Genomic DNA, 23,272 nt, shown 5'->3' with positions numbered 1-23,272 from the left:
CAACATTGTAGTGAAAAATGTGATTTAGGAGTGAGTCAGAGAATAAAGCGTAGACTCGTCAGAATCTGTGTGAAGCCTTCAGGAATATCTATTATGTTAACGCCCACAACAAAATCTACTGGAAAACTGGTGTTGAAATGGTTTACTGACATCTATTTGGGACTGAAAATGTGTGTGTTTCAGTTTATAAGCAAACGCTGTCAATGAAGTTATGTTTGAGAAGTGGTCTTTAGTAGTTTGTGAAAATAAAGTTGTAACCTTCTTCTAACCTTTAGAAAAGGCTCAAACTGAGATTGTAAGAAGCAACACTTTGTGCACTAAAACTGATTTATTGCATTTTCGAAGAAAAACGATCTGTTTGTTTTAGCGCATCTTAACACAAAACCTCTATCCATACTGATGCTGGTGTTACAGTAGGCTTTGCAATATTTAGGAAAATAAGAGTTTTCTTCTTCAGTGGAAAACAATATTGAAATGATAGTTCTTTTAATTACATGTTAAATTTCTTATTACTGAAACCAACAGCGCTATTTCTGTAATATTTTATAGAGAGACAGTAACTAAGACTGCCTCAGACTCTCACAGTCAGGAAGCTGAGATAGATCATGACATTTACCTGGACTATTTCAGGATCAGTTACTTTTAATACAATTGCCAGCGTTATTTGTACTAGGTGAGAGTTCAGGTTTAAAATATTGTCTTTTAAACAAGAAAAGTACCAGTCTGTACTGACTGCAAAATGATATGACAGTGTAAGGACTATGGAGATAAGAATGAGAAACCTAAGAAAGATAATTTTTCAGATGTTTGTAAACAGAGTGTTGACTCGAAGAAACACCTGCAGCATACTGAGGCACAGAGCTGCTTCTTCACTTTGAGCGCTGAGTAGTTTGTTGGTTTATTTATTTATTTACTCAGTCAAGAGTTGAAAATTTTGAACTTTGGGTAAAAAACAGTGCTTCTTGTGGTTGTCATGTTTCATCCACAACGTCCAATCAAAGTGAAGAGGTGTTGAGAAACACTACATCAACACCTCATCAACCATCCCAATGGAGATGGGATGCACAAATATTGGTCTCTGAGTATTCATGTCTGTACTACAACAATATTGCTATCAAAGTAATGCAACACATTACTTCCAAATATTGGAGACAAAGCATCTCAGTCAAAAAAATCCTGCACCTGCTTTCAAATACTCTTAGCTGGGTATTTTCAGAAGAGGATCTGGCGTATCCAGCTGACAAAATAGCTTTGTTAGACATGGCAACTTTGGGGAATACTCAGAGAACTGAACTTTCATCATGCTAGCTAGTCAAAAGAGCAAACTGAACATCTGGGGAAGCGATTCTTAGACAATCGGTCTAGCATTTCTTAGACAGATTGAAAAGAGGTGTTTCAGTAATGCTCAGTTTAAGACAATTTGTTTTTTAGCATTAAAGCACATAAACCTATTTTGGCAGGAATCTATAATAAAAGCATATTATTATGGACACTTTAACTTTGGGATAAAGGCCCATCTCTATTCTGTGTTTAGTCTAGGGGTTGTACTTAGACTTTGCACAGAAAAGTCATTCATACACCTAAAGAAGCACAAACATTGAGACACACCACCTTAGACATTTGCTCTGGTTTGCTGGTACCTTTAACACACAAAGGTACCAGCAAACCTTATGTTTTGCTTCCATAAATATCCATACACTGTATGTAATTTCATATGCGACCCTAATAAGACTCTTTTAAAAACTACATGGTGCATTTTCTAATTTCATGACTGAAATGTGTACTTAACTCTTTTGACGCACAGTGACCATGGTGAGGGCAATTCTCTGTAATTATTTACATAAAATGTCCTTTCCTTTTTCCTCTTCCAACCAACATAATTGATCCAACACACTCTCGCATGTGCTGTTCATAATCACTGTGTGAAACAGTTAATTGGTTACATATACAGAGCAGGGTAGGCTAATTAGCCCTTGTGGATATCATTGCTTCTATTTCTGGCTGTGTTCTTCCATTCAGATATTAATCCCATTGCCCTTATTCTAGCTCTGTGGTTGAAGAAACAACACACACACAACAACACACAGGACATTTTTCTATACTAACGGATTAAAACAGGTTCTTGTTGTTGACATGAATGAGAAAGCAAATGACTCATATGAATATAGGGGTAAATAAATAAGCAAACAGTAAGTTAGTGTCGCTGGTGGTTTTCCCTGATCAGCGAGCTCTGATGATCGACTTTAAAATGATAACTTCATCTTAAAAACTTCACACGATGATTTAGTCATGCAAAATCTTTCAAAAACTCACTGTATCATTCAAGCCAGATGATAAAGCAAAAGCAGTTGTAACTGATAATAATATAGACTCTTTTTCTTGCCTCCCATCTTTTTACTTCAAGGTAATCCCATTTCTTTATGTCTTAATGCAGTTAAAATATTTGTAAGATTTAAAAAAAACAAAATATAAACGTGACTTTTTACTTTAAAGTTCAAATATAGACTCAATTTGCACATTCCCCAATGCCTTACAAAACAGCTCCACTGCCTCTAGTGCACTACCAATTAGTGTTAGTGAACTTGGGTGAAAAACTGAGTCATTTTTTCACAGTACTGAACAAACTCTACTGATAAGGCTTCTTGCTTGAAATGGCTCAACAAATCCCTGAAATATTGGTAGGAAATCAGTACTGCACTGCAATCAATGATGCATTTAAAGAACCTAAGATGATTAAGATTTTGAAATTTCATCAATTAGAGATAGTGAGTATGTGTTTGTTCCTTAACCTCAGGTCCACGCCTGGGAGGTTGAGAGTTCTGTGCAATATGTTAGCTGTTTCTAAGACTGCACTCTTCTGGACAGAGACCTCTGATGTTGTATCTAGAAGCTGCTGGACCTACTCTTTCAGCTTGGGGGTTGTAGCACATAACGCTCCTATTACCACTGGGACCACTTTGGACTTCACCATTCCACATCTGTTCAAGTTATCCCTTCAGCCTTCGGTACTTCTCCGTTTTTTTCTGTGCTCTTTCTTTCTGATGTTGCTGTCCCAGGGGATTGCCACATCAATCATAACTGTGGTCTTCTGCTCCTTGTCAACCATCTGAATGTCTGATTTGTTGGCCAGCAGCTGCTTGACTGTCTGGACCTTGAAGTCCCACAGGACCTTAAAGTCCCACAGGACCTTAGCTTTGGGGTTCTTAACCACCTTTGGCAGTATCTCCCATCAGGAGCTGGGAACTTCCATGTGGCATGAATGTTCCTCTATGATATCCCAGTAACTTGGTTGTGCCTCTCACTGTATAGTGTCCCATATTGAATTTTTTTATATTACAGCTATGTGCTCGAGAGTCTCTGGGGCATGTTTGCACAGCCTGCAACTTGGGTCCAGCCTGGTTGTTGCCTTACAAGAAAGTCTTTCTCCTTGGAAGCAAAATATGAAGAAATGAGGCTCAAGACTACGATAAAGCACTCTGCCAGCCAGTCCTTTTTCAGTAATGACCGTCTGTAGCTCCTTGCGGAGGGTGTTGATGACTGTGTGTACTAGAATAGACTGATTAGACCATATTCATAATGTTTGAAAAATAATTCACTGTAACTTAAAATTTAAAATTTTAATAATCTGAAATACTGCATTTCTATTTTCATGACCTATAAGCCATAATCATCAAAACTAATTTTTTTTTGAGATACACTAGTATATAAGATAAGATAAGATAAGATAAGATAAGATAAGATAACCTTTATTAGTCCCACACGTGGGAAATTTGTTTTGTCACAGCAGGAAGTGGACAGTGCAAAAGTTATGAGGCAAAAATTAGAATACAATAAGAATAAATACAGTACACAACTGTACAGAATAGAATAAAATAAAATAAAATACTATATCTGAGATATATTGATTTCAAACAAAAATCATCAAATTCCAGAAGTGATCCTAGTCAATTTAGATTAAACTTGTTCCTGTGTAGCAGCTCTGACACATTATAGCCCCATATCACATTATCACATTGCCAGGATTGGGTTTGATAAATTTATGATTTATTTGTTTTTGGTCTGTCATTGATACACTGCAGATCCAAGATACAAATGAGTACCGCGGGCCTTGACAGTTTATTTTTGCTCACAAGCCTTTATGCATCTTTACACATCTAAGTCCTAAACAGTATTAAAAAGCAAGTTTAACTATTTGTATTATTCATTTTATACAATCAATTAGGGTTTTCAGGCAATTTATGAATTTTGTTTATCGATTTATAAGTGAAAAATGTTTTTTTATGTATTATTGTCTAAAAGAGTTTTATTTCACAACCTCAGAAATATTTGAATGCATGACATGATAATTACCTAATTTATTTATTTATATTACGATAACTGAAACGTCCTGGTATAAAGCATAAAATAATGTGCTGTTACATTTCTTATAAACCTTCCAAAACCACAAATAGGCATCATCATAATTAAAGACATATCACTTACACGTTAAGCGGCTGCCAGGCGGGCCACTGTGCTTTCATTTTGATGACGGTCAGGACTTCATCACCCTACAGGAGAAAGATAAATGCACAAAGATTTAGTGTTAGTCTGCTGAAATTATCTAACATCTCACTTCAAAAAGACCAGTGAAAGACTTTCCACACTCTATGACTTGGATACATGTGATATGTGTGGTTAAATAGCTGAAAGCAACATATCCATAGATAGAATCTATCCTATATAAAACTATATAAAATGTAATGAAATTATTAGTAATTGAATTTTATGGAAATTGTAAAAGCATCATATTTGATAAGACAGTTTGTAGAGCTTTTAATCTGGCAGTTACAAGAACTGCTATTGGCTCTGTTCCAGTTGGAACTCTCCACTCTCAATGACAACAACAAGAAATTACACATACATGCATTTTGTTGTCATCTCTTTGTGTTCGGTTTTCTTCTAAAATATATTCTCTATGTCAAAAATATGGTATCCAATCTTAATTCCATCTGTGATGCTGTATCATATTAAGAAGGTTTATAACCTTTGCGTAAAATCCTCAGTCAGTCAGTTTTAAAACATAAGTTAACGCCACACTTGCAAATTTAAAGCGAAGTGTGAATATGAATATGACGTCGAGTTATCACTTTTGAATTCGTAGGCTAGTTCACATATTAAAAAAGGTTTTGGTTTGTATTTATGCAAAAGGAAACATTTTTATTTTCTCAGGTGTTTTTGTATTTAAAAGAAATGTCAGATAATAATGCAGCATCTCACATTACTACAACTTTGGTGTATTTGTTTTTATCTCGACCTGCAAAGGTGACTGAGGAGAAATGTTTTGGCCATCTAACTTTCCTGGCAGTAGGTTAGAACAAGAGTTTGTTTACCAGTTTGTAAACTAATGAGAAAAGAGCTAGCAAATATTGCTCTACGACCAATAGAAAAGCCAATAACACAACAAGCAATATTCACTACCACAGTAACAAGGATCACAACTGCACAAGGCAAAAATGAACCCTTTTCTGACATTCTAGCCTTTTTGGAAGCTGGAAGGATACGTTTCAGCTTCTTTACCTGCAAACCCAGAAACAATAGAACCATATATTTTTACAATAACTACACTTGAATGGTAACATGTACTCAGAGGGCATGATTCTTGGGAAAAGTTCTTTTGAACCACCTTAGTCAACTTAGCCTTCCACTTATTTGTTTGTAATTGAGCCATATACTGCACTGAATAAAAAAAAAAGTGAAAAGGGATGTTTTTTTTTTTCATATCAAAGTGTTAATGAAATGTCACAGTGGAGAGCTGCATGTAAAAGGTAACATGCTGCACCTTTCCTAATATGAGCATCTTTTTTTCTTTTATTGTGAAAGGACCTTCTTTAAAAGAGAATGACAGGAGATGATTAGATGTAATTGATGCCAAAATCTAAACCATTAGACTTTAAATGGGCACAATGTGTACCTGTGGTTGGGAAAATATAAGAGCACTTGAAAATAAACTAGTAAATATAAAGTATCAGGGTTAATAAATTTCTGCAAAGAGTAAAAAAAAAGGACAGAGTAGAATCTCAGTGGTATTCCCCCGGCCGTATCTTAGATAGTGGCCGTCTGTTGAAAGTCTTTTCAGGAGCAGTAAAGAGGATGTCATCTAATATTTCCCATCATTACTCAGTAATTGCCAGATACCCATCACTTAGTAGCTCTCTAGACATTTTAATGGAATGGATAAGTGTCATAATTAATAGGAGACATGTCAGTATCTTGTCCGCAAGCTATGAAGCAGCCTCAGGCACATCTGCCCCTGCCCTCGGTACTATTAATTTTTAATTTACCTATAATTGACATCACCACTGACCTTATCTTCTAGTGAATTTTATTTTATGCTAAAATGTTCCAGTTTTCTCACTCAGAAGTTACACAACATGGTGAAGAGTTGCAGTTGTTAATACACACATAGACAAACACAGACAGTTTCTTACAGTTTCTAAGTTGGCAATAAGTGAAAGTTCACAATATCCACAATATACAGTTTCTTTGCAACTGTTAAAAAAAATACATGAATAATGTTTGAGTTTTAATGTTAGTCACATGAAAAATATGTAAAGCAAGAGCATCACACAAGCAAATAGTCTAAAGCACCTACAGCACAACTCCTAGCAAAACAACCTTAGACCCTTATTGACTATGTTTGAAATTGATATGAATTGCTCTTTTTGTAAAAAAGAAAAAAAAGGAAAAACAATGTTTTTATTCCCGTTCAAGAAGAAAGGAACCATCTGTCAATGCAAAATCGGAAAGGAAAGAAAAAAAAAGAAAGGTAAAGGAGAACTGCTAACATCTGAGCCAAGCTACTGTAGCTTAAAGAACTGTTTGACTATCAAAGAGGTTTATGTGTCTATATTTTACTCTAAAAAAGGAAATAAAAATGTTTTATTTTGTAATTGCAAAATTATTACTTCTGAATTACAGAGAGATCATCCATCTTCTGTTGTGTATAAATATTTTAATGTATTAGAAGCACCCATGAAAACAAACACTCCATACAACTTTGTTGCTAGCTTTATCGAGCAGAACAGAGAACACACATTTATTGGCCTAATGAAAAAAATCTGCAACAGATCATTATCTTGGCACAAAATTCCAAGAGTCTGAATTAATTTTTTAATTAACATGTATAACGTTGCACAGATATTTTTTTTCTATGTTTTCTTATCGAGTGCATCTACCATAGATTGTCGTGCTGCTATAAGAAAATCTTTATCGCCTAAGCAACTGGTTACTGCAGCATCACTTTATGGCAGTGCCTCGAAAGACATAGAATATCATGCCATCATGTTTCTGCTTCCCAGATGGCTCTTCATAGAATTTATTAAGAGATGCTTTGATTTCATTACTGTCATCTTTTTTCTGTTACTTTGTTTGTTTCTTTATAATATATAAATATAAGTTGTCTTAATGTTTTATGTTGCAGTTTTCCTGCTTAGAATACTGAATGTTATTGGTCAGCCTACACCACTAATTAAAGGGTTCTCAATGGAAGAATTATTTCAAATTTTTTGCTTTTCCTCATGTGTATGTCAGAGGCAGCCATAGAGGGATAGAATTTCAAAGATTCGGTGTAAGTAGACCTCCTACTGCCTAAATTGACTATAAATCCAGTAATGACAGGGAAGTCTAAAGCTGAGCCCTATTACCAATGTAACTTGTTCTTTGCTTCCCCTGCAAACACATACAGTAGTTAGCTTTTCAGAGAACCTGTCATTTCCCTCAACTAATTAAATACTGAGCAAAAGCAAACCTATAAATCTTTTGCATTTCACAGGGTGGCAGCTGAGGAACAACTTCTCAGGAAGTCATTAGAATGGACTCAGAAAGTGTCTTTTCAATTTATATGCTTTAGAACAGAAAAAAAGCAGTTACTAATAAATCCACAGCTCTTTCCTGCTCTCACATGTCACATGTCCAATTCGAGTGTTTCCTCAAGTTATAAAAATGTCCATCCGGACAAACATGCAGAATTTCATTTTTCATCAATCTTTGCTATTGAGTAAGTAAATGTATTTATACAGCACCTTTCACAGATAAAAATCACAAAGTGCTTCACAATGAAACCAGAAATTAAAAAAACATAATGTAACACAATAAAACGACAACATAAAACAACAAATTAATTAAAGGCTTGTCTGTATAGAAATGTCTTCAGCTGTTCATTTAGGAAATATGATTTTTTTTCTTATTAGAATCAGAATCAGTGAAATCTATATAAATGAACCCCATTACACTAACACATCATGTCATACAATATAGTTAATTCCATTAATGACTCATCATGTTGCGATAGCAGTCAGATGCTTCTGTCCAACAGGACACACAAACCCAAGTACAAAGTGACATTAAAAATTAAAATATTCTATACAATAAACAAACATTTCAATACGAAACAAGGGCACATTTGTCAATGTAGAGCTAGTAATTACTGTCAGTAACCATTTAATTAATTTTATCTTTAGTTCTTTTTATTAAATTAAATATTAATTTAATAAATATTGATTATATCATATATAATTAATACAAATAATTACCTAATCATGTGACTTTGTCAAATGGGATTTGGAAATATGAAAAAGGAAAAAGAAGTGTTTTATATTTCTTATATAAATGTAAACATTTCTTTCATGGTCTTAAGCATTTGAAAATAGTTCAGATAATGATTTTTTTGCTCATGTTTATCAAGTCTAGAGTGTCTTTTTTTCTAATTATGTTACGGTTACGCATGAGTGTAGCAGATTGACTTATTACTGCTGATGATCAGACTCTTCTGATATAAAAACTGTTTTTTCTGACAGAAAAGTGACAGAATGTGAGAGTAGGCTTGAAAATGTAATAGTTTGGTATTTTGTTTATTGTTTCACAACCTACTAACAAAAATTCAGTCAAATTAAAAACACAACTGTATTCAAAATCTCATGAATTATTCCTCGATTAAACCCGGATAGAGGTCATACTTGAGGTGAACGTGCAGTCTTTTGGTCAAAAACATTGTAATTATTTCGGGAAATCAAAAATGTGCAATAGCAAGGACATGCATGAATAAATAATAAATCTTTCATTTGCATTGGATTTTTCTCTTGACCCTGTTAAAAAGAATCATCACTGGAATGGATCCCATTGACAGAGTCGTCGAAAGCCACTGGGTCAAGCCTTTCCTGCTGGGATAGAACTGACCTGTCGCACTCCCTCACACTGAGGAGATCAGCCATGAAATTGGCTCACAGCGAGCTGAAGGTATAGTCTTTAAGTGCTGCCTCAGCGAGGTAATATCCAAGTTGTGCATGGTTCCCTATTGGACAAAAGGGCAACCATCGGATCTTTCCTTTAACTTCATTACCAAGACAACTGTGCAGGGTGGCTTTTCTTCAGCTGTTCTTCAGGTTAGGCAATGTTTTTATTCACAAAGATGAATTTACTAGTTGTGTACAATCTTTGATTCTCTGATCTGACTCTCAGTAATTTTCTCCTGTAAAATTTTTCACCTTTAAGGTCACACTGCTCCTTCTCCAACAGTCACACAAGGCAGCAGACACGGGGCAGTTCTTCACATGGTTTTATATGGGTAATACAAATTATTAGGTGCCTTACAAATTGGCACCATACACAAATTTGAGTGGCCTAATTTTAAAGCTTAAATATGGTTTATTGCCCCCCAAAAAGCAATAAAAGTTCTAATTAAGAATAAGAGCTCATAAAGAAGTATGTCATTCAGGCACCATGAACATGAAAACATGGAGGGTTTCAGATGAAGATGCTAAAAGAGTCATTATGGTGAGTCGGGAAAAGAGAAAGCATCTGCTAACACACAATCAACACCAATAGATTATTTATAGTATTGTCATATTTGTTTTGTTTACTAATATAATTAACAGATATTACTGTTTAATATTTCAAATATATAACATTGACACACAAAGAAAGGAAGAGAAGGAGAAAGACACTCAAACAGACCTGCAGCTGTTGCATTCTACGCTAGCATAAACATGTTATTTTAAATATTGTTTGCATTCAAATACTGTAATACTGTAAAAAAAACAAAACAAAACAAAAACCTCTGAAGTCCTTTTCATAACAGAGTAGTATTTGTATCCATTAGAGAAGACACATCATGCAGTGCAGATGACATACTCTCTCATCTTGGAGGGAAAAGATTCATATTGCATGAATAATTTCCATCCAGCCCTGACAAGCGCAGTGAACATTCATTTGTGCTGCTTGATTTAGCATTTGTAATTCCCTGTTAGGCAAGAAACGGCATTTAAACTGGCATCATTGCAAATAAGAAATGGTTTGCAACAGAGTCACAGTGTTAATATGGTTTAATATTGGCTGCATGCCCTACTGACATTTGTAATGGTTTCATATGAATGTGGCTGGAATGGCAAACATACATTTGTTTACACGCTTTAATGCAGCAAAATGAACAATCGCAAACCTGTCCTAAATCTGCATCGCTTTTTCAGTCATGATAGTGAGGATAATGTAACTCAAACACTCAACATTTACAGAGAGTAACAAAAACACATAAAAGACTAAATCTGAGAAAAAAAAAGTTACGCAACTTTAGGATATTATGATGTTGTTATTGTTTGTTTTGGGGTTTTTTGTTTGTTCCTTTTTTACTGAATATACAACACAAAAATATGCTCAGGTTAATTTCAAAATGACTTCACATTTGTTTCACATTAAGTTAACCTTCACACACAGCTGTGTTGTACATGGATGGTAAAACAGAAATAGTTATTTAATGTTAGATATATAAACGGAATGACAACTTAATATGTGGATTATGGTGAAGAGACCAAATCAGAAAACATCTCCAACAACTGGAAACACATAAGGCAATGTACATATTTGTATTTGGTTTAGTTACGTATACAAGAATGTATTTGTCACAGTTAGAGAAAGACTGTTTACTTCATTTAGGTTAAGAAGGCTTTACAGTCATGACTACACAAATAAACACCTACTATAGGGAACATTCATTCATTCTACTAAGTTTACTACTAAATCTACTCAGCTACCATACTAAGTTTGGATAGTTAATAGTACGTAGTTAATTAAAGCATTTATAAATAGCTTTAGAATTTGAGTTGTGTTTGGGGTCTTCAAATACACTCACATAACTGTTTTTTTTTTTATCTGAACACCTGATAAAGCAACTTATTGGCAGAATTCTTTCAGTCCTCAAGTTTTCACATTTTAGGGAAATAGTCTGTAATGAAAACTTGATTTCCCTGTCACTGATGCAGATTCACATAAATTAACAGAATACTCAAATGCCAGGGATAAGGCATAAACATTGTAATACATCACATAGCTTTCATGGTGAAAGCAAATCATTGATTTGCTGATTATCTAACAGAAATACACCGTTCAACCCTGAAGCTGCCATTACCAGCTTTTAAGAGCTGTCACATAATTTATTCCTACAAGTATCCACCAGCTGAAAGGTCAATAATCAGTGACAGAATAAACTATTCAGACTGTTCTTTTGTGTACACTTATTGCCTAACTGCTTTATACTACAAATCTTTTAACTGCACTGTGACATTTTTATTTGTATGCCATACATCCCATTTCTTCTGCTTATCAAAAGTCAGTGTTAGCTGCAGGCTAAGCAGAGTATTCCACATCTCCCTGCCTACAGCAATGTTCTCCATTTCCTCCCAGGGTAGCCAAAGGCATTGCCAGGCTAGCTGCGATATGTAATTCCTCCACTGAGTTCTGGATCTTTTTGGGGGGTTTCTGTCTAGCTGGAAGTAAACCTTCAAAGAAAGGTGGATTATATGGTATTGTATGATGACCAGTGCCCCTAGGACATACTGATTCACTATTTTTTTTTCATGATCTGGTCACAAAAATGAAATGAAATAGTCCATTGTGTTGGCAAAATCTGCACCAGAAACAAGACCAGAGCAATTGTTCTGTTACTTTCTCTGCATGTTTTTGTATGTCTGTACCATAAGATACAAAATTTCTTGGACAATAACACCACTTTTGTAATTTTGCCTCTGTACATATCCATAGATTTTAAATCACGCAATCAAGACAGGAACACAGTTCACCGTGCCATCGGCAATTGCAGGTTAAAGCTGTATCATGCAAACAAGTGAACATGGGAACATGATCCAGAAACAGTGAACATTTAAAGTGGACTAAGGCAATGTTTGAAACTGTTCTTTAGTCAGACAAACAAAACTTGAAATTCTTTTAGAAAACATGGCCACTGTGTAACAGGTGGATCAAAGAGGTGAGGAACACTCAGTTCAGAGATAGCCTTCACCTCTGATAGTATGGGGCTACATTAGTGCCTATTGAATTGGCAGGTTGCACATCTGTAAAAGCACTATCGGTGGTGGAAGGTATATATAGGTTTTAAAACACATGCTCTCACCTTCCATATTTCAGGGAGACTATGCTCAACCTTATACTTCCTCTGTTTTAACAGCAAGACTGCCTGGGTGCTGAACTGCCTGTTATTGAGACCTTTGACCAGCTGAAAACATTTGGTACATCATGAAATGAAAAATATGACAAGGACGACAGAGGACTGTTGAGCAGCTGGAATCCTGATGCAATCAAATTCATCAAATTCTTTTTTAAAAAAAATTAACTGTCACATTTTCTCATTTTAAACATCTGATATTTTTTATATGCTTAATTATGAATAAAACATGGTTTTATGAGATCTGCAAATCATTTTACTCACATTTTTGGAGTTGGTGTTGTACTAGTGGCTATGCTAACACAAGGGAGGGAACCAATTTCTCACTCAATGCAATAGCAGGAAGACAAAGCTGTGACAATAAAGCTTCTTTTCAGATCCCTCAGGAAGCTCAGCCTCAGCAGACGCTCATATAATCACCATGCTAAAAACATCATTAGTGCTAATTACCATGCAAATACCTCAGTTATTTTGTCACCTCAATATTATTACCATAAGAAAAAAAAAAACATATTTCCTGTGTGTGCAGAATTATGCAGATTAGTCATTCATATGCTTTGCCACCGCTAACCTGACCTGACATTGAAGACTCTAAATAACTATTGTGTTAACTTATAATTTGTCTACACGCCTGCAATTTCAGATGTACTTCAATATACTTTCAATGAATTATTATTATTATTATTATTATTATTATTATTATTATTATACAGAACTTCCAACATTGTTTGATTATTGCATAATGCTCTTGGTAATAAGATGTGGGTCAGAAGGATTATTCTTAATGAAGAGATGCCAGAATATCCCTTCTGTATTTAAAATGGCCAAACTATTCCCTAGGACAGTACAATTATGTAGAATTAAGAGCTGTTTTCTGCCTCTGAGCCAAAGCCCCACTTGGTCTAAAGCAGTCTTTTCCCCGGGTGAGATACGAGCATGTCTGATGTTGTAATCAAAGTTCTGCTCAGGAATCTCTGATCTGTCTGTCCCAGCACGTACTCCAAACTATTAATAGACATAAAAAAATTGCTTCGAAATTCCAATGGGATGCAAGCTGGCTGTTATCAGCGCATAGCGTAAAGGCTTACGCAGCCTTTAGGTGTTAATTAAATCTCCACTGACATTCCCATATCCTGCCCTGCAGAATAGGCTGCAGCTCAGATATTGCATAGGTGAAGTCACTTCAGTCACACCAATCTTGCTCAAAACAGGACAGGAGAACATCCCACAGGCTATGGGGAAAATGTGGTGACAAGTGAATCATCCATGCTAAAGGCAGATGGGTTTGCAAGCACTCACTACTTCTCTAGAGAGCTATGAATTGATTTGCTGACCATGGTTGTCCTCAGTGGCAATCTCTGAGCCTTGCAGCACAGTCTGGAAGGCTATAGTGCTGCCTGGCACACTCATTCATCAAGCAACCTGAGCCATCATACAGGCTACTCCAGCAAACCTGGGCCCAGGGCTAGGGTATATTATTAGAGATGAATTGAGGTAACTGCCTTTGATGACCCAGTTTAGGGTGTCTCTGCTCTCTATGCTTTTTCTTCCATTTTACTAACTTTCATTCTTACTTTCAGAATTCGTGCTCTCTAAGGAGGTCAGTGGCCACTGTGGTTAGATGTACTGCACTGCAGAGTATGTGATAATCATAAAACTACCAAATGTTAGTAATATTAAAACCAGATATAATCCAGCCATGCATCGCCATCCATACAAAATTAGATACCTTTAAATCATTACTGACTCTACAAACAGCTATGAATCAGAATGCATAATTCAGTCTGGAACTCACAAGAGACATTAACTAAGCAAGGGGGACACACATGCTAAAGGCAAAACATAACTTAGCATAAATACACAGTATGCAAAACAACAAAAACTGTCAGAGCTATATCTCTGTGCTGCATATATTGTATAACAGTGCATAGCTATTTTACAACATGTGCGGCAACTGAGCTCAGCTGCAGTGCACAAACAAAGAACACAACTATCTATGCGGACACCACTGTCCCCGTTAATCTTTACATGCAAGAAAGTTATTATAAGGCAGCTTTAACACACATACATGAAATTAAACATTTACCAGTTCTGATACAATGACCAGACAGTTTTACTGCCTCTAAAATCTTCAATGCAAGAAGAAGCTGACCCAAGCAGATAAAATTAATATCATGTGTTTGTTAGTTCTCTCTAAAGGCAGTGAAGAATCATAAGAGTGTTTTGTTCGTGTGAAACACACACACAGACACACACACACACACACACCCACGCACACACACAGAGAGTAATGAGCTTTTTAATGCATTTGAGGAAATAATACATTATAAATGAAAGACACTGCATTAAAAGTAAATGAATAAACAATAAACCCAGGATTTTTAAAAAAAAAAGCTCTAGTGGTACAAAAACAGTGTTTCTAGACAATAAATCATGGCTGTCTCCCTGACTTTCATACGAAGCAACTGTAGACTAATGATAGTGATGATGAAAGATAAAGCTATCTATTCCTCTTTTCCCTCTCACACGGTTCGATTTTTATCTCGAAACCTGGTACTAAACCATTATAAATATACTCACACAGTGTGCTCTATTATTACCGAACGCAGCTTCTATCACTGAATGTTGCAGGACAGAAGCATCCGTTGGAGGTGTAATTTGTAAACGTCCCACATTTTTAGTGTTTTTTTTTTTAAGATTTGAAAACAAATAATGCAGCTTACAGGTTCATTTGTTGCCTAAAAATGCGTGGATTTATCTCATGTGTTCTGAAAGTAGCTGATAGCAGCTGAATGGCTGCTGCCACACATCAGCTAGAATGTAACTGTGACTCTCTGTGCCTCTTCATGTTTAGACACAGTTTTTCCTTTCATTATATTTCACTAATGCCCACAGCAGCTGTTTGTTTTACCAGCAATGTAATAATGCAATAACCTCGCCAGCTAAATCTTTCTATGGATGAATTTAGTGGCGTACAATCACAACGTACTCTGCAACAGAGGCTTCATGGTAGTGTCTTAATGGTTTGCTAGGTCCTTAGCTGTCAGTCAGTATTTCTCTGTTTGATCTGTTTAACCCATGCCTGTGAAGACATACCCGTAGTCCCCAATCTGCCAAATGATATGGCGATTGAGGTGAATAGTGGGCCTCAGACCCATGGTCTCATTTTCACGGGGACAACATAACAGGTAAGAGCTATTACTGAAAACAGATTTATCGCGGCACCTCATGAATAAACGATTACACAAATTTCTAAAGATGATTTATTTATTTAGTTGGCCTTCATCTCATGACCATCTTTAAAAAAATTAGAGACGCTTCCATTCTATAATTCAAAGGTAAGTTCAGACTTTGTAATGGAAAATACTGCATGCAGGTTGTACTGTAACTTCACAATATGTTACCATGATTAACCAGCAAAAAAAACTATTTTTACCAGTATTTTTTGTTTAATTTGTTACATCAAATGTTACCATGTACAGTAAATTAGAATAGCTTCAGTTCCCAACAGATGGGAAGGAAAACTACACTGAGTAATACAGCCTTTTGCAGTTGAGTAAGCATGTGTGTGAGCATGTGAAAGGCATATAGTCCCATGCATATGTCTCATTAACCATGTACACTATTCTGTTACTGAGTGCATGCTTAATTTAAACATACTTTCTCAAACCATTTCCCAATCCCTCTATGCCGCTTTGCCAATTCCTTATACTTTGTTCTAGATCTGCAAGATGTAGCAGTCTGGACACTTAACAGCAGACTACTCACACACAGGCAGTGCCACGTCAACTAGGAAATCTGAAGTTGACTTCACAAACAAACAAGCTCAAAAGCACACATGCATATAAACAGATAAACACATGAAACACAAGGGAGGTATTAATAGCTTTGATTATGTTTCTCCCTGATAAAAGGGAGAAAGCTAACCCTTAGAGACAACAAACTGAGCACTAAGTCAAAGCATCTCAATGTTTAGCATAAATTTTAATTTTAACTTCCCTAAACTGTGTCATCTCGCACTCCGAGGAACTGACAAACATTCACAGGAAAGTTCTGGCACATCCAAACAAGACACACAGGGAAAATAAGCAGTCTTTGAATGCCTTGAAACATTCACATGAGGGACTACAGCTCTGCCTAGTCCTCTCTATGGGACTTGGTATTGGGATGGCTTTATCAAAGCTGCCTCTGGCCAAGATGTGTGAGATTCCAGAATAATCCACCTCTTATCCTTGTGTAGGCAGCCCTGAAATGTGAGTCAGCCAGTTACACCCAATGCCAGTTAACTCAACATTAGGGCCACACACACACACACACACACACACACACACACACACACACACACACACACACACACACACACACACACACACAAATGGAGGACATATAAAAACATATCTGTATGAATACGTCTCGCTGTTATAACCTGTTAATATAAAAATGCATTTCTGTGTGCAGTCAAATGCACACAGAGAGACACATACACAAAGCACACACTGGCTTACTTTTACCCCACCAAATTTTAAAATGTGCCTGCCTCTGGCTGTACTGTTCGATTGTGGGAATCATAATAACAGTTCTGGGAGCCAAAGCCCGCATTAAGATTTTTGAGAGCTTTGTTTTCTCAAACAGGAATATCTCTGCTGGGCTTGACAGGCCAAGAAAAAAATGCCAGCTGAAATTAAAGAATAATTCATTCCTAAAGTCGAGGGTTTTTTTATTCGTTTGTTTGTTTTTGTTCATATATATATATATATATATATATATATATATATATATATATATATATATACTACCCAGAAGAAAAAGCCAAGGGGGTTGGTACTGTGGTAGTGGGTAGTGAAGTGTTAGGAATTTCTGCATGCTCTTTCACCCACTGAGGTTTGGCACCGTCCAACATGGCTTGGCAAGGCTGGATACAGAGTTAGGGTCAAGACTTCACTCTGTTGGAGGCCCCTTTAGAACTAATTGCTATCCCGTTGTGGCAAACCTGAACTCGTGCACCAGCATGCAAGCACAGACACACAAGAAGTACAAAAACGGTATACTGGAGTTTAGTACAATCATTAAAGCCACAAAACGGGAGGGGGAAAAACAAGCATGCAACTTGTGGCAATTGTAGTGTACTAATATATTAATACAACAGTACTTAAGATAATACATAGCTATTTAGACATGTATGAAATTGTTTATCCAACCAAAAAATTGGAAGATCCTCATCTGGCAACAGTCTAGGACATGGCCTCCTTTAAGACAGTGAGTTTCCCCTTTCAGTGCTTCATTATATTATAACATGGTTGAGAAAGATTTAGCTCAGAAGCACTCGAGTGTAAAAATCTGAACCACCGTGAATTCAAACAGAATTTAAAACCCCCAGCACCTGCACAACTTGACCCCTTTTAGTAAGCCACTTGTCTTTCTGTGTCATTGACTTCATAAAATATACAAGGAGAGTGCCTACTGTATGAATCTCATAAACACATTTCCACACATGCAATCATGTCAACAGTCATTAAAACAAAGAGTGTGTGTTTTCAGCAATTGTGAAGTACACGATGTCATGGAACACACAATAAAAATAAATAAAATTTCATTGATGCATCTATACAGGTGGTCAAATATTTTTTAAGTAATGTAAGTGTTTGCAGGTTTTCCTTTTACACCCAGTAAAACACTAATACTCAATTACATGACTCTTTAATTACATCAGAAAACCTTCAGTATAAGAAAATAAGTAAAAAAAATAAATGCATCCACTCATGATGAAAATGTGAATACAAATTTGAACCCACTTTGAAATTTGTATGCTTTTGTAATTCTGGTTTCATGATGTGCTCCTGATGTGTATTTCACGCTCAGCCGTGCACACATTTGTCCAGATACTTTTCAGGTTTCTGTAGCTGTTCCTGTGCAAATTATTGCATTAGTGGAGTTGTTGGTTAAAGAAAACAAAATCCAGCTATATAAAACGAAAAATGAAAACAACAAAACAGCATCGATTCCTCATAAAGAAAAAACACTAATAGAAATCGAAGATAACAGAACATTACTTTATTCTTCTCATCAAAGACTAGATGAAAAGTAGGAATGTCACCAGAACCAATTCTTATGATACCTTTCATTAATAAATTCTAAAAATGGTACTTCAAATCAGTGCTTGATTTTGTTTTTGTTTTTTCTTTTTTCTTTTCGGTCGTTCTTCTTTTTTTTTTTCTTTTTTTTGCTTTGTTTTTTTTTTTGTTTTTTTAACCAGTGGGGTTTGTGTTTGGTCAATACTACCAAGACAGGTAATTAAAGTATAGCAAAAACCACAGGGAATAAAGATTTCAATGCACTGAAGAGTGGTTTTGAGGTAATTCTCTGTATACAAGCAGAAACACACATACACACCTGCTCATTCAGACTGAGTCAAGGACCCAAAGGAACCTGCATATCTATTATTCTCTTCCCACGCTCCTAACTACAGGCCTCCCACTTACAGATGGCAGACCTTACTGTTCTGACAACAACTTAACTGAAGAATTATCATTTGAATTCTTGTTAGGAGCACACAAAGGGGGATCAGAAGGAGGAAAACATTAAAAACAAGCTAACATTTTTTTTCCCATAATACCTGTTGTTCTCCTAGTCAGCTCTAATCCTACCTTTAGCTTCCATCAGCAAGACAATTTGACAGTAATAAAATGCAAGCAGCAATCAGGGTAACAGCTTTACCAACTGAATGAATCCAGCTGAGAAATTTCATACATTAAGCTCTGACATTCAAAATGGAATTTAGAGGGGATCTCAGTCACTTTTACAAACAAAATTAAAAAAAATAAAAGTGCAAAAAAAAAAAAAGGCAATATTTTAAGGGCAACAGGTGCATCTGTTTATACAGATCTGCATTTCCTGTCATTAATCTGTAATGTCTCTTTCTGGCTCTAGCCCGAGTGGTGTTATCGCCACTCTATGACACAGCTGCAGAGCTCACGATAATAGAGAATTCCGTAAGCGTCTGTACTGTGCAATAATGAAAAACACCCCATGCTGTGAAAGGAAATAGAAGATTTCATAATCCGTCTAAGGCCTTGGCCCTGGCCGCTTGTCCTGGAGAGAGTCTCATTAAACTTCTCATTAGTGACACACTGCGCGTCTATAATGATTGAATGCATATACAAATCACCTCAAACATGAAAGGAGGGACAACAACAATGAACTCTGGCTGCATCCCGGTGCTGCCAAGTCCTCTGATAATCACATTTGTATATGACATATGGAACAGTATGCACATCTGTTTACTGTCCGAAAGCCTTTTTTTATAAAAGAAAAAAAGTGTTCGGTCCTGCTTTACAATCTGCATCTCACCTACTAAAGCTACTTTACATATGTCTTAAGACATGTGTCCTTTTATTTGACATTGGACCAAAAGACCTTTTAAACCACTGAAAAATGTAAGTTTATGGCAATTATTTCAATATATAAATCCTTAAATGAGTAATTACAGTAACCTTTGTCATTTTAGTTTAATTCGTTTAGTTGTATGGCACAAGCTACATAGATGATATGAGGCTGAAGGGTTCATTTAAAAAGTCTCTGGCAGACTTTTTAAAGACAGATATAGAACTGCTTGTTAATTATGCAAGACAAGCAGAAAGCTAGTGGAGATGGATAAGGTAAATATAGCCACCTGTGCATGTCACATCAATATATTTTATCATTCTTCTTCTAAAAAGAAAATCCAATACTAAACATTGGTGCCGTTATCGGTAGAGGTGTACTATACTGAAATTCCAATTTTAAAGATGTAGCTAATCCCAGAGGATATGAGATGTCAAATATTTTTCGCCACCTATCTGAGGAGCAGGAGCAGCAAGACACATTGTAGAGCCAACCCTTGTTGTAGGTCTGAAAGGGTGGCAAAGTTGAATATAAAATAAAGTCATCATAGTCTGAACTGACAGAGGCAAGATAAAAAAAGACTGTCTGTAGAAATGTTTTTTGGGGGGTTTTCTGTGTGTGTGTTCGCGTGGTCTGCATAACTGCTTGGCTCTGCAAATGAAACTTTCTATGAACACTCAGATCAGTGCATCCCTTGGCTGGAGTGAAGCCTGACTATGAATATCAATTTTGCATTCATCGCTAGCTGCTCCCCCTTGACGCCTCACCTGACACAAAAGCGAATCAGCTTTCTGTTTGCGTCAGCGTTTACCAAGCCGCGTTACACTGCTCAAAAGAGGGAGTCTCCTTCACCGAGCCTCCGTACTTAAAAGGCATCGACTGACTTTCTGTGTTTTATTATTTGTAGAAAACTGGATACGGTGGACATGTGAGGTGATTGCACAAAACATGTTTTTTAGTTTCTGTTCATCAGACTAAACCCGTTTTCAACAAACGGGGGTAACGCATGAGCCTCGTGAGGGAAAATGACCTATTTACAGAACCATCATGTCTACCTACACAATTCTGTAAATGATGCTAATTAAGCCATGTACAGATGACTGAAAAAGGTTGATTATTCACTACTTTTCCATCATGTCGGGCAATGAATAACAGCATGCATCTCACTAGTATGAGACCAATCAGGTTTATACTGATTGCCAGTGTAACCATCATCCTGCAATCATGTGCCAATTCCACTTTACTACTGAGTCATTATGCAGCTGTTAGGCAACATAATTGTAAACAAGGGGTAGCTCTCAATACCTTCTTGAGATAAAATAAACTGCACAAGCCAAGCCACACTCGGTGATGATATGATTGTTATTGGTGAGAAAAAGTACCTCATTTACTACAGTACAATCATTCGCTGCAGTCCTGGGTGCTCACAAAAACAACCAAGCAAGACACCATCAAGAACAACTAGACTTTGCAATATTCCCAGTGTTTGTTATCTTAACTTCACTGTCTGCAAAATCTCTCAAAACCGTGTCCCAAAAATGTAGCTTGCTGAATAAAATGCAAAAAAACTTCTCGGCTACGAGTGGGAAACCCAGGGTCAGACAGCCAAACTGCTAAGGGAGGGTTGACCAGGCAAGGCACGAGAGAAAGTCTCCCCCTTTAGTGATGTTGGCAACTGTTCCATGTATAGCCATTGGCAATAATGCGTGGATTGTGATTTATCACTGGATTCTTCTAAGTCTGTTGGAGGGGGGATTTTTTGCTTTGTTTTGTTTTTTTTAAATCAGAAGTTTAATCATTTACATTTGCAAATGTTAATCTTTAAGTTTCAAAACCTAAAGAAACATTACAAAGCAAAAAAAAAAAATTAAAATGTTGTTCGCCAGGTTTTTGCGTGCTCTGCCACATATTATTGTTTGCTGAAAAAAATATAGCGTCCAGTCCAGCAATGTAAATCATCTAAAGAAAAGGGGGTTCTCTTTCACAGTTTGATTACATTTGTGAAGAATTTCTGTTTCATGTTCTCCAGACATAATACGAGGAAAGCCAGTTTAAATTAAATCAAATTTGTATTTTCTAGAAAACATTTTCTATTTGTCAGTCAAATCCAAACCCAATTTCACTTTCACCTCTAACCATGGAAGAAACTTGTCTAATGATCCAGGCAGAGAGAAAAGAATAATAGAGTGTGTTGCAATAGCTGTGGGAAGGTAGAAATGACATGGAGACCCCCTTACTCAAACTATGCCCTCATTATCTGCTGCAACTGTCAAGGTCTGCGGAGGCAGACCGTGCAGAAAGGTGTGTGGTGGACCCAGGTGCGAACACAAACGAGGATGCAGGAGTGGATTCCAACCAAAACGAGCCTTTTATTATGGCTGAAAAACTCATGGAAAAGAACAACAAAGTAACTGAGGGAAAACCTGAACATAGACTGGGAAACTATGACTCTAATGAGATTTAGACTGCAAACTACAAACTATGGCTGGGATACTATGACAAGGGGTAGGGGAGATAACACAGACGACGCGAGACAGACTGTATGAAACACAGAGACTAAATACACATGAGGGATGATCAGGGGAAGTGGCCACACATGGGAACACAGCTGACACACATGAACTTAACGACAGGACAGAAGGAGTGAAACTGAATACACTGACCGTGAATACAGACTTTCAAAGTAAAACAGGAAACATGGAGATTAGACAAGACACATGAACCGGGGAGACGTAGTACAGGGGAGATGACATAACCACACGAAGGGCAAGGGAGACTTAATACACGGGTAGTATGTACAAATGGCTGGACTGCCTTAGTGACCCTAAACAAAGAATAAACATCAAAATAGGCTAAAACACAAAACACTGGGTCGCATGACCCAGGACCATGACAGCAACACCAGGTCTTCAAAATTAGCTAGCAGGAAGCGCTCAACGGGACCATATGCCTGGTGAGACGCCTGCATGGGTAATTTTGAGACAGAGAGACAGCAACGCGGAGGTAGAAAAAAAAAGTTATAACATGCTATTTGTGGAAGTACCAGAGATTATAGTCCAAGGAAGCAGGAAGAACATGACAAGTACAAAGACTGTATAAAAAGTTCAGACTTCATTGGAAAGAAAATCAGATGCTGTAAAAGACAGTTATAAAGTTAAAATAAAAGAAACATCCTTCGGATACACATAGAGAGACATAGTCCAACCTAACTGAAATCAGCTACTAATTAACTGTCTTGATGAAAAACAACAGGTTCCTCCTTTTGCCTTCAAAGCACTTCCTGAGTTGTCTCAAACCCCATGTTGTGATCAAAGATTAACTGATGCGGCTGCACTTTTTAGAGGTATAATTGATCCAAATTTCATGAAACACCTGGGAAAATATCTTCTAAGCTTCTAACGTCTA

At 36.5% G+C, this 23,272-nt stretch overlaps 1 protein-coding gene across 1 annotated transcript in view; it reads right to left on the bottom strand.

Annotated features, from left to right (window-relative positions):
- The window catches only part of spon1a (spondin 1a), a 56,638-nt gene that overhangs the window by 14,237 nt on the left and 19,129 nt on the right, over nucleotides 1-23,272 (bottom strand). Inside the window, exon 7 of the mRNA XM_086285969.1 lies at nucleotides 4,483-4,547. Within this exon, the coding sequence (XP_086142095.1) occupies nucleotides 4,483-4,547 (65 nt within the window). The remainder of the gene's footprint in view (nucleotides 1-4,482; nucleotides 4,548-23,272) is intronic.

Source organism: Aulonocara sp. 'chitande type north' Nkhata Bay, linkage group LG1 (assembly GCF_057382095.1).
Source record: "Aulonocara sp. 'chitande type north' Nkhata Bay isolate Kocher_YH1m ecotype deep benthic linkage group LG1, A_spYH_male_GT1.1, whole genome shotgun sequence".
NCBI lineage: Eukaryota > Metazoa > Chordata > Actinopteri > Cichliformes > Cichlidae > Aulonocara > Aulonocara sp. 'chitande type north' Nkhata Bay.
This window is presented reverse-complemented; position numbering and strand designations above follow the sequence as displayed.